Genomic DNA, 13,048 nt, shown 5'->3' with positions numbered 1-13,048 from the left:
ACTGAATTTAAAGAAAATACATTTCATCTCACATACCCAGTGCATTTGTTTCCTAACTATTATTTCCTTCTTATTGTTACTTACCTATTGTTTACTACCTTTTGTTTCCTACCTATTGTTACCTAACTATTATTTCCTAACTATTGTTTCCTACCCATTGTTTTTCACCTATTCTCTCCTAATTATTGTTCCCTATCCGTTGTTTCTTAACTATTGTTTCTTACCTATTGCTTCCTAACTACTGTTTTCTAACTATTATTTCCTAACTATTTTTTCCTACCCATTGTTTCCTAAAAAATATTTTCTAACTATTGTTTCCTACCTATTGTTTCCTACCCATGGTTTCCTACCTGTTAAAAAAAGTCTCATTTAGTGTAGTGGATGGTGGAAATGATTGTGCTGTAGCGGAGCTTACCTAGGTGGTCCTGGTCAGTGCTTTTAAGGGGTAGGTGGGAGTCAGAGGTGCGGATGGTTAATTTAGGAAATGAAAAAAAGGTACCAACAATACATCCTTAATAATACTTAACTGTATTCGTTTATAAAAATACAACTAAAAAAAAAGAAATCAAAAGAAATTGTTGGATTTATTGGTGCAATTTTTACATAAAGGGCTACATGCTTCAAGCTAAATATTGGTTGCAAACGGGCCGATTCACAGAATTGGGCCCCTTTGCGACAGGTATTTTGCCATTTTGGATGCATCAATCCAAAAGCAAATTGCAAAATAGGTAATCACAAATTTTGCGATTACCTATTTTGCGAACGCAGTTAGGGAAGGTCAAATTGCGATTCCCTCAATGTGATGCATTATGCATCCACAAAATGTGTTTTTGCAATTTAGAATTGCAAATTACCATCAACTTCAAGTTGATGGTAATTTGCAATTCCTTTGAAAAATGCAAAAACAAATGCATTTTTCAAAGTGCATTGTGGTGCATACACATGCCCTTAGGGCATGTGTGTGCACCACATGTGCATACATTACTTTTCTGGGTTGCATCAGGGTGGCCCTTTGGCCCCCTTGCTCCCTTGAAATTGCATGCACAATTTGCGAGTACCTATTTGGTACTCGCAAATTGTAAATGGAATCCCATTCATTCCTATGGATCTCTAGGCCCATAGGAGTAAAGGGGAAGCCTTAATAGCGAATTGCAATTTGCGATTTCGCTATTAAGAAATATGTATGAATCAGGTTTTTTTTACGAAACCAACATGCATAGGTAATTGCGACTCCTTAATAGCAATTCCTTCATAATCGCTATTAGGACTCTCAATCCCTACCTTTGATGCATGTGCCCCAAAATTAATTTAAAAAAAAAGAAAAATGTTCAGGAGTTCCCCTCCATTTCAACACAATGTAATGTTACTTTTACTTTAATTGTCTCAAATTTAAACTCTTTCATTTTGATCTTTTTCAGGCATTCCCAGTCGAGGTTTTCTTCTTCCTGGAATCAAATAGACTGGAACACAGGTACTTTTGAGCCCACTTTATCATGCTAAGAATTTGTTACTACTACGATCCAAGATGTAACCCCAAAAACATAACTTCCTTTGCAGGTCAAATACAATAGTTTTCCATAATACTAATGCTGTAATACTATGGCTGGACTGGGAGCAGTCTGGGTGCAGCTGAGACCAGGGTGTGAGAAAAGACTTGGACAGTCAGAAATGGGATTTGATCCAAACTGGCAGAGGAAGCACAGTTTGCCCAGTAGTTGGCAGAATGAGAGGGCACAGTGGAAGTGGATGCACTAAATAAGAAGAAAGGAGAGAGGGGGGCATATGCTGGGTCTAGGGGGGAATTTTATGGTAGGGTTTTTAACAACTCTAGCTTATCTTCTCACCTACTGCTTCCGGTACTGCTTTGACGGGTATTTACAAAAGCTCAGACAGTTTCTTTGCATCCAATGACATCATAATCACAAATATTGTTTAATGATGACCAAACACTTCAGCCGTGATTGGAAAAAAGCGGTCAATTCTGAATACCTTCAATCTGTTCTCAAAGTGGAACCTCCACCTGTCCATTAGATCTCCACTGAAGGATCTTTGAAGACGTACATTGTCTCTGAATGTAGTCAACTCTCAGACATGCCATGTGCCCCTGGCATGAAATAGAAAAAGCCTTACTGAAAATGTGGTCTACTGTAGATGATCGAGACCAACTCAACCAGGCACGGATACTGATACGTCATTAGTAGCATCATTGTCCTTGGGTTCGAAAAGAAGGTAATTTTCAGTAGTATATGAGATCATGCTGGAAGACTCTTGAATGCCCCATTTGGCTTGAGGTACACGTGGTCTGTCATAGTGGGGACAGAATTGAATACGAGTAATTGGACACAGTCTGTTGTATGTATTGTAAGTCAAGAAATGTGCCCATTGGAATTCATTCAATTTAATTGCCTCCATCAAAGAAAAAAGGGGGCCATTTAGATGGAGTGAAACATTTGGCTTACATTCGAGCATAGATGCTCATTGTCATACAGCGAAGGCAGACTTTATACATATGGTCAGGAGGTGCGCTGATCTAATCATTTTGGGACGCGTTTATATCAGGTATATGACTACAAATGCCTCCAAAGTGCCAAAATCACTTGAAGACAACTTGCTAGGACTGGTGAAAACCCCAAATCAACAAATCAAAAGTGCTTTTTTGCTAATCTAGCTTTGTTGTTAGCAGAACTCAGAGTAGCATTTGCATGATTGTGGCCTAGGAGGCTCCTGTGTTGGACTTTGATAACCAATCAGACTTGAAGCCTCCATGAATAGGTGAGCGACATGCATACAGAGGACGATGTATGAAGCATGACAACACTAGTGGTCCACTCATCATCATCATCATTAAACTTTATTTTATTTTTTATAAAATCGTAAAGGTGTACATCTTATCAAACAGCAGCAGTATATCAAAAAGGCATACATCAGTTAAAAATGCATCAAATAGAAATTTTGAAAAAAGCTTATATCAGTACATAATAACAGATAATTAAAAATAGGAAAAAAACTATAATTACCTTCATTTTCGTAGGAGAATTGGTTCCTCAAATTCTAGTAATTAATAGCTTACAGACAACACCAGAAAGAAAGCATTATATAAAAAAGCACAATTCAGGGTTTGCTAGCAACTGTAAGAAGAGGTATGCAGGTCTAATTTGTCTGAAGTGTTCAGAAATCCGAAAATCCCTGATATACGTATGTCAAAGATTGGAAAATGTATGGCAAACAAGAAATACATACATAGTTTTTTCAATCGCGATGTTTATGCCAGACACCCTTCAGAAACACAAGCTGGTGAAAAATGTACAACCTAGAGAATTTCAGAAGGCAACATTGCCTATTCTGCATGTTCAAAAGTAGGCAGGGCTCTATCCCATTGACCGATTTAACCAGGACATACATGCACATGGCCTGCTTTGTTAAAGCATAATTCTCCCATTCAGCAGCCACCCTTTGGGAGAAAGCCCAAAGCAACATCACTTTTCACTATGTCCCTGGGGTTGGTAAATAGACTTGGTCACCCTAATTCATAAAAGGATTTTTTAACGTATTGTTGCCATGGGATTTGGTCTACATTATCTAAAAGCAAACAGTCCTGGAGCATGACCCTATATTAAAATGTAAATCATCCTTATGCCATTCAGAACACCACAGTAAAAGCAAACGAGCTGCAATAAAGGACCTGCCCAATTCTTCATGAAAAATGCCAGGGGGAGTTCCTTGACCAATGGCCAGTAAGTTTCTCAAAAACGTATTTTCTATCACCTGTACATGGTCAATATTAGCATACCCCCAGATTTCACCGCCAAAGGTGGCCATCAGGATGTATTTAGCCTTGTTTACAGCTAATAGAAGTTTGGGGGGCTTATGCCCAATGCGTCTACCATAATCGTTTAGCCCTGAGATGGCTCTTTGTAAAATCCCTCCATTTTTCGTGAGTAAAGGTTTCCAGCTGAGACCTGAATTGAGTTACAGACCCAGATAAGAAATGTTTTCCAACCTGACCCTGTGCTGAGCCATTACAAGATTGTGTGTTCTTAGGGCCTGCCGCCGTAAAATGTGATTTCTTAAAATGTGTGGATAAGTCCAAGCTATTCATAAAATTGATAAATGTATCTAAAAGTCATTGGAGGCTTCTAGTTGTACAAGCAATTACAACTGCATCGTTGGCATATAAAAGTACTGGAATAACCCTTTAACCAACCTGTAGGACATCGGAACCAATATCAATGAGCACCTCCTCTAGCCAATTTATGTACGTGATAAATAAAAAAGGGGATTGTTCCCTGTTACAAGGTGTGAAGCTCGTAATGAATATATGATGCTACACCTGATGATATTGCTATTTACTGGGTGTGGTATTACTTTCCCAAATACAGGCGTAATCATAATGATGCCCTCAGTGGTCCACTCATTTATAATGCATACAATCGCACACCACCTTCACTGAAGACTGGAGTGGTTGCAGTGGAAAAGTGGTGAACTTAGCAGATGGATAAAGGGTTTCCTATTGCAGGAAGTTAACTGGAGAAGATGATGTTGAATAACAACCCAAGTTGCTCCAGGGGAAGAGGATAGGGGCACAAGGTAATCTCTGAGGTACAAATGATGGCTTGGAGGCAGGGTGTGCAGTACACATAATGCATTAGTTTTCAATGTTACTATACATGAATTAAGAATGTGCTGGGAAATACTTGCTGTTGAGCACCCATAACTCCAAACACATAATCATGTTTATTGTGCAGATAGGATCCATCCAATCTTTGAACAGGAGATGACCCCCACCCCTCCTATTTTTGATACTGAATCTATTCTTCCTAGCTTTCAGCTTCCTAGTCAATAGGCCCATGGACATATTCCCTTTTAAAGACCTGTCGATAAGTAAAATACTAACTTGTCCTTTCATTCCCATCATTTCCCTGAACAATACATAAGTCTGAGGCCCTACATGTCTATTTTCCTCCAAAACCATTTGGACCAGTGGCCATCCCCTCTCAGCTGTCGACACAATGGAGACGAGCCTTACCCTGCGAACCACCTTCATCCCATCCAATACTTTTGTCATCATATTCTCCAGAGTGCTTTTGAGCTTGTTTGTTTCTTTATTTAGCAGCGATAGTATTTCAATCAAAAACATTTTACCCACCCAACGTTGATGATACATAGAGCTAAAGGAGAGAGGCGGCTGACATAAAATGCACATGGCAGTTAGGTAAAGATACATTTCAACACTATTTGGGTGAAGACAAACAAATAAGGCTTCTTGCATTTCAACAATTACTTAGGCATACAGGAGTGAGATATACATATTTAAATTATGGTGGGGTTAGAAGTCACTTGCAGACTTTGAGTTGCAAGAAGATGACCTTTCTTTGTCATATGGAACTCTGGGGGAGAATTGGTAGTAGAGAGTCAAGCCGACCCAGGCGGTGGAAACAGGGTACTTTGTCAGTGACTGGAAGGTTCTAGTAAATGGGTTCTGTTAGGTGTGTAGCAAGACAGAATGTTGGAGAGGTATTTAGAAGTATGGAATTTATTGGCTGAAAATGTGTCTATATAAAGTTCTGTTTTAGAGATAGAGCCAGCCAATCTGGTGGTGCTTTGATGATGTGTAAGTATGGCTAAATAGACTGAACAAGGTTCTGTGGCAAAGTTTATGACCAGGTAGAGTGATGCAAAGGGTTATTTGATTAGGCCCACGAGTAAACTGTTACAGTAGTGAAGCTCGCAGATTACTATTGAGTTAGAGGGTTTTTTCTGGGTTGAAAGGGATGCAAGGGCAGAGCTGGATGTCTTTCTCGCTGTGGTTCTTTGTTGTGTATATAGGATTACATTTCCATGTTGTGACTGAAGAGAACCACAAGGTTTCTGAAAGATGAACTACATGTCAGATTATCAGGGATAAAGTAATATTACCACATTCAAGGAGGTGGGTGCTGATGAGGCCGTACTATAATGGACCTCGATTTTTTAGGAGTTTAGCGTGAGTGATTGTAGAACCACCTAGAGGCTGATAGCAGTGAGAGAGTCCAAAAGACGAAAGGCGTTGGAATGAAAGTAGGAAAGGTGACAAAGATGTGTGTGATGTGTTAGTAGAGTTGAGGTATAGTGGGATGTGGGAGGGTAGAGATAGAGCAAAGCGTGGTGTGGATCGGATGTCTCCAATAGTGGGGCTTTCAATGATGCATATTTGGCAAAGTCATTAGCTGACAGGGCAAAGAGAAAATTACTGATTGTGTGTGTAGGTCAATGGTGAGGATGGGTTTTTGAAAAGGATGAAAGAAGCAGATTTGGCATGGTTGAGTCCTTGTTTGCACACTTCCAGGTTTATGATGGATTTGTTCTTGCCCCGTTCCTTTGTGAATTATGCCTTCATTTTGGTCTTAAGCACATAGATGTTACATGATTTGGAATCTGTGGGAGTGGAATAGAACTTGCATATTGGATACTGTCTTTTACAGACTTGCTGCAGTGTTATTGAATAGCTCAGGTGGTGCATTGTTCTATTAGCTGGAGGAGGTTGTGCTGGGAGAAAGGTAACTAACGTGTATAATGTCGGGATCAGATGTGAAGAGAGTGATCGTGGGTTTAAAGTAATGACATGTGTGGGTTATTTGTATGTTCATCACCACCTCCTTTTCTGAATCGTTTTTGGCCACTATAGGTGTGGCAGGGTATACTCAGACATGAGTCCCTTGCTCACTGCACCATCAGGATTCAAGCAAGCCGGGCCGACGACGGCTGAAATGCCAGAAACCGGTCCCCGGAAGCTTGTCTCCTTTCTGGTGAAGAATTGGTTTGATAGTTTAGTCTGCCCTGTTCCCATGATGCACTGGGCCAGGGACAGACTGATTTGCATATAGCCAGGTTCTGAGCTGGGATGGTGCAGTGAGCGAAATAACGGTGATGGATCAAGCCCTGATCTTTGGACTGGGTAAGAGTGGTCTGCTTAATTCAGACACTCTGTTCATCACCACCCCCTTTTCTGAATCGTTATTAGTATAAGGTCATTTGCCCTCCCTGTGCGATGCGCTGATCTAAGGTGTTTATTGATTAACTAAGAATCAGAATGAAATTGTGAAAAGAGGGTATGTTGCAGGTAATTTTAGCAAGTTGAAGCCTTAGAGAAAGCTGACTGGAGCTTGGAGTGGGAGCGTGTGCCTAAAAACAGTCAAGTTTATTCTTTTGAGAGCCAAATATCTTTTAATTACTATCCTACTCTCTGCCCTCTTAGATACAGCCTACAGGATGATTTGCCGTGTCTTCGTCTAACCCTAGGCGTGGTAACCCTGAGATCAAACATTGTCACCACGGGGCATGCTCAGAAATTAACTTAGGACCCCATCTAAGCCTTCTTAACCCAACCTGCCAAATTAATTAATACCAATGTATTGTCAATTCTTGGAAAGAATTGACAAATGTGCGAAAAGAAGCTATAGTCACGTTCACATTCCATGCATCTACCGGTTCCAGGTCAGTAATGCCATCCCTACGATCCAGAGACAGGACCTTTGAGGTAGCCCCTAAAACAATTCAATGCTTCACTTTCCCTATAGAAAAACACATGATACTGTAGAAATACATCATGCCTCTGATTCCAGCTGTTACTCCACCAACCATTTCATTCAATCCAAGTTTATCTTCTTATGATCACAAATATTAATCTCCTTATTTGATTCATGATAACAATAGCTCGTTGAAGTTACAGACTTTATTTAAAATCCATATGTTTTCCCACTTAACTGTATCATTATTGTTCTTTCACAGACCCGGAAAAACTCGATTCAGAGAAAAATGGCTCAAAGACATTATAGAAAGCAAAAACATCTTGATGGAAAGTATTTTTTTCTAGGTCGCTGTCCATTGCAAAGAATGAGGCGTGGAGAGGCAGGCATTGGAAACGCATGAATACTCAGTGTGAGCACAGCACCAGGAGAAAATTTGTACCACTGACCATGATGTTTGATACATGTCTCTTACAGGACTGTTTTCCAGTATCTCCATTGATATTGCAACATTGGCTCATTGACACCTACTTTCAGCAGTTCTTGCATTTCTCCAAAGTTAGCATCAAACAGGAGAGGGTGGTGTGTCTAAAACAAAGTCAGTGTTTTAGCAAATAAGTTTCTGAGAAATTGTTGATAGAGACCATCTGACTAGTGTAGCATTACTTGAAAATGTATGTTGGCGCTCAATGCAAAATGTGTTTTTAACACCTATGTTCCACTTCAACTTCACAGAGTTATGATCAATGAACATTTGTACTGGTAAATACAACGTGTAGGTTTGTGGGTAGTGTTAGAAGGATGCCCTAAAGATGGGCAGACATGACAAAGGTGGTGAACACCCACTAAGTCCTAACTTTGTAGACATTCACAAACTAAAAAGATATTAGCACTCAAAACCTATGCTTAGGCCCTCATTCTAATTGGGCAGGAATTTGTGAGTTTGTGACCGAAGGGATTATTATATGTGCAGTTTCACTACTCCCTTTTCAAACAACAAGTTTTCTAGGTGAAACCTACAACATTTGTGCAGGGAGCGTTACCAGCTTTTGAGTTTTGCAGTGTGGAATGTGAAAAACGTAATATGTTGGGGTTATCCCCCATTACGAGGTGTTAATCTCAAAATGAAGAGATGATGCTAACCCAGTGGTATTGGTATTACTGGGAGTATTAGCTTCCTTAATACAGGCGTAATCATAATGATGCCCACAGTGTCATAAGTACTGGTGTATGTGTGGGAGTTTGCTGTGAAAACATCCAAGCATCTATTTATCTGAATGGAGTGGAAAAGAAACAAAAAAAATGGCATGCTAATGCACAGTCAACAGTACATACTGCTGCACATAGCACTCCTTCAGGTAATGTGCCTTCAGGTAATGTGCCAGAGTGAGTGTACAGCCGTAGGAGGTGGCCTGGAAGTCTAGAGCATGCATCAATCTCTATATGTAGTCCGCTCCTTGAGTGATGGGGCCTGGTTGTGAATCCCATAAAGGTCTTTAATCTTCACATTTACACACATTATACAAGGAATCCTATGATATGTATATTTACTTTTTCTTATTACGATTCTTCAATAAAAAGACATTTAGTTTTCTCTCAAATAAGTTTTGTAGACTTATAGGATGTCCTACCCTACAGAATACCAAAGAGCTCAATCAAAGCAGGGGGTTTTCTTCCACCTGCTATTCCACTGACGAGTGCCAATAATGATTCTTGATATTGCTTTGAGAGTTTCCTAAATAACTTTTACAACAGCTGGAAACATGTATCCATGAGATACAACACTGGTTGCTTGTGGTTGCATCCATCACCTCCTTGTATTGAATTAGTACCATAGTTCTATTATTTTTGTAAATATTTTTAAAGCATAAGACCAAAGAGAGTCATTTAGAGTCTAATTTTCCTCATCCCTACTACATCATCTCGTAAAATGCTTCTGGTCAGGTCTTCGTTCAAGTCATATTTATCAAAGCTGAGGCCTCAAACTGATCAGAATAGGTAGAGAAATAGGCATTTTGGACTCAACTCCCTCTTAAGATGGTGCTTTCATCTGCTATGAAGGCTCATCTCTTCCCTGATGCGAAATACAAGGAAGTTCCTTCCATGGTAAGAAGATTCCTCCAGGAGCAGTCCAGATCAATTTATTGGAAGTGTTGAGAACATGGTCCTCTTAAGATAGTCATCAATTAATCCAAGCTCTCATGCAGCTTCTGAAGAGTGTAATCTTACTACTTCTACCTTTAATTCCAGATGTCTTCTATCTTTATATCTAAATAACTTCCAAATGTGTATTTTAACCACTTTGCTTTTCCTTCAATATTAATGTTTTTATTCTTATGTAAGTTGTTTCACTTTGCCAATTATATTTTTTGTTTACATCTAACAACTATGTTAATTTAATTCATAAGAGTATCCATTTTGTTGAAAATCATGTTATAACCCTGAGTAAAAAATCAATTTTCAGTGGGAAAACAGAATTGTCAATTGAATAAAGTTTCCTTTTTGTTCTGAAATGTTTGTTACACCATTTCTCAGTGTTGCAATCAGAGGAGGCACTGTGTGCGCATCCACCTTGTAGAAGTAGTCCTTCTCTACTGAGCCGTCCTGTATGTAAATATGCCATGCCATCTGCGATCCTCTTGCCTCTGGATTTTGTTGTGCAATAAATCGTGATTCAGTGCCTTCCTTCATACAGTTGTTTTCTTGACTGAACGGTGTTCACATTGCTTCCACCATCATGAATTAATCCTTCTATATGCAGTAGCGTCATACATGTGGTTTTACTGGCAAATGACATCTACCTCATGTAATAATTATTTTGCATCCATTCATATTTCCATTGAAAATTAAATTCCGCAATGAATAAGAATTTCTTGCCTCTATTTTCATTGCATTTAGTTTGAGTCATCTCATGTGACCGGATGTATGTCGTTACAACGCATACTTTTATAACGCATACCTTTACAACACATTTTTACACCGCAACATCCATTACAACGCATGCCATTACAACACATGCCATTACAACAAATTCTTTGAAACTACCTTTACAACGCATTCCACTACAACACATCCTACATTTATAACGTATAACATTACATTGCATGTATGGTAAGTATTGCATAGTGTAGGGGTAAAAATTACTATTCTAACTCCAGGGGGTGCAGCAGTAGGGTAAGTGTTGGATAGTGTTGGGGTAAAAATTACTATTCTAACTCCAGAGGTTGCAACCGTAGGGTAAGTATTGGATAGTGTAGGGGTAAAAATTACTATTCTAACTCCAGGGAGTGCAACAGTAGGGTAAGTGTTGGATAGTGTAGGAATGCGTTGTAATGGTATGCGTTGTAATGACTGCGTTGTAATGACATGCATTGTAGTGGTATGCGTTGTAGTGACATGCGTTGTGATGGTTGCGTTGTAATGGTATGCGTTGTAATGGATGTTGCGTTGTAAAAGTTTAGTTGTAAAGGTAGTGCGTTGTAAAAGTTGTGTTGTAAGTGTTGTTTCCCCATGTGACCTATTGGAAAAGGAAGGTCATATATATGGTACTCCAGGAGCACCTTGGTGTCAGTCAGGGGTATATGGCTCATATGTCACACATTTAGTTTAAATAATTATGCTCTGCAATGTGCTAATCAAGCTCGCATGAATGTATTTGCAGTATTTTGTCTGAAACGATGACTGTTTCATTTTACATTAGCTCTTTCTTGATTTGAAGGAGTTTGTAGGTGGTTGAAAATTATGTGTCTCGTTTATTGTTTAAAAGACTCCAATCTCTTAGAACAAAAATAATTGAAAGGGCATCAGGCCACTTTCTGTTAATTGTCTTTGTTAAGAGTTTTTAACAGAATGAGATTATGTTATAAAAGTCAAGCACAGAAGGTGAAGGGCAGGGAGGATACTTCACCCCATGCGACATTGAGACAGGCCATGCAGATTCAGATCTCTGGTTCATATTGGAGGAAGCTGGGATGAGAGGCACTTAGCCCTTGTTCACTAAGTTATCAATGTAGTCGGCCTCATGATACAAGAACAGTAGGTCTTGCTATTCTATTAAACATATAACTTCATTGTTCAGCCAGGTGTTTTCCATCTGTTGTGAATATTGTGTTTTTTTTATCTTGGGCATTTCCCTGCTTGAGGGATATGTGCTAAGCAGTTAATCAAAATGCTGAACACACATGATTCATGTGACAGACATTTGGTTTATATTATCATGTTTAACAGTGTAATATAAGGGATAAAGTACCCCCTGATGTACATAATAAGGATATTGCAAGTCACAGAGGAACGAGGCTTAAGGTTGAGTTCCTTTATAAGGTTATGGAACTCCGAGGTTACTTGCAATATCCTTTGCATGTAGGACAGGGAGTACCTTATCTCATATAATACATGGTCACACCATCACCTTTCTTACGTACCACTTAAACTGGGTGCATAGCTGGTTCAAATTAAGAATAAAAATAAAACCTCTAGTGCATAATTAACCACATCAACAAACTGGAACGTCCTCCCGAGGCACATTCGCACTGAACCATCCCTCCTCAAATTTCGAAAGCTTCTCAAATTTTTCTCTTCCCTAAAATTCTTTAAAAACTTCTGTTCTGTTTAGAGCTTCTGTTATTTGTCAGGCAGCGCTGGGACGCTTACGGGCAGCCATGCGCTTTAGAAATCCAATTTCATTTTCATTCATTTTTTCATTAATTCAACAACCTGCTAGTTTTTTCGTTGCAAACATATATTAAAAACTGTATAATACAAGTCAGTTTTATTTAAAAAGGTGCACTAGCTCGAATGTGTAGAAACATGCAGAAAGATTCTAGCTTTTCTTTATCTAAGGAGTGCAAAAAAAAAATAAACATGTTCTCTCTGCTTGTCAGTGTAAGCTAAAAACAGAGCAGAAGAAAGAAAAACAATGTTTATTTTCTTTTAAACTTCTGCTTCAGTTGTGCTCCATGACCTGGCCGGCCTTTCACCTTGGCTCTGGAATCGGACATTGTGATGTCAGAACTCAACTGTAAAAATGACAATACTCGAGTTCTGACATTTTTTCTTAATAATCGGCGACTGAGTGCGTCACAAGTCACTGATTATAAATAAATTAGAGACTGACATTTATACAGGGATGACAGAATCCCATGTATCATAATAAAATCTAAAGTGAATACATTTGCAATGTTTTTATCAAAATGCTGACTGCTTCCTTTTCACATTAGCTTGCTATTGATTTCAGAGAGTTTCTATTAGGTTGCCAACTACATGGCTTGCTTTTGTTGATATTCAAAAGCACACTATATAGAATTAAATATATTAAAAAGGTATCGGCCCACTTTCTGTCAGTTGTTTCCACAGAGAGATATTGAAAACAATGAGAATATGTTATAAAAGTTGACCACATAAAGTGAAGGGCATATGGAAGTCTTTACGCCAGACGACACTGGTACAAGTTGTACATCATATCTCCAATTCCTGTTTAAGGCTACCAGAATGGAGGAATTTAGCCTTTGTACCCTGATTTCTCAGTGCAGCCAGACTCAATAAAA

At 39.0% G+C, this 13,048-nt stretch overlaps 1 protein-coding gene across 1 annotated transcript in view; it reads left to right on the top strand.

Moving 5' to 3' along the window:
- AKAP14 (A-kinase anchoring protein 14) overlaps nt 1–10,194 on the top strand; it is a 33,473-nt gene extending 23,279 nt beyond the window's left edge. Inside the window, exons 4-5 of the mRNA XM_086918539.1 lie at nt 1,419–1,471; nt 7,768–10,194. Coding sequence (XP_086774665.1) covers nt 1,419–1,471; nt 7,768–7,852 — 138 coding nt within the window. The 3' untranslated portion in view covers nt 7,853–10,194. The remainder of the gene's footprint in view (nt 1–1,418; nt 1,472–7,767) is intronic.
- Nucleotides 10,195–13,048: the final 2,854 nt, after the last annotated feature.

The sequence above is a fragment of the Lissotriton vulgaris genome, chromosome 4_1 (genome assembly GCF_964263255.1).
Source record: "Lissotriton vulgaris chromosome 4_1, aLisVul1.2, whole genome shotgun sequence".
Classification (NCBI taxonomy): Eukaryota; Metazoa; Chordata; class Amphibia; order Caudata; family Salamandridae; genus Lissotriton; species Lissotriton vulgaris.
Note: the sequence above shows the minus strand (reverse complement) of the source record. Positions and strands in the feature narration are given on the sequence as shown.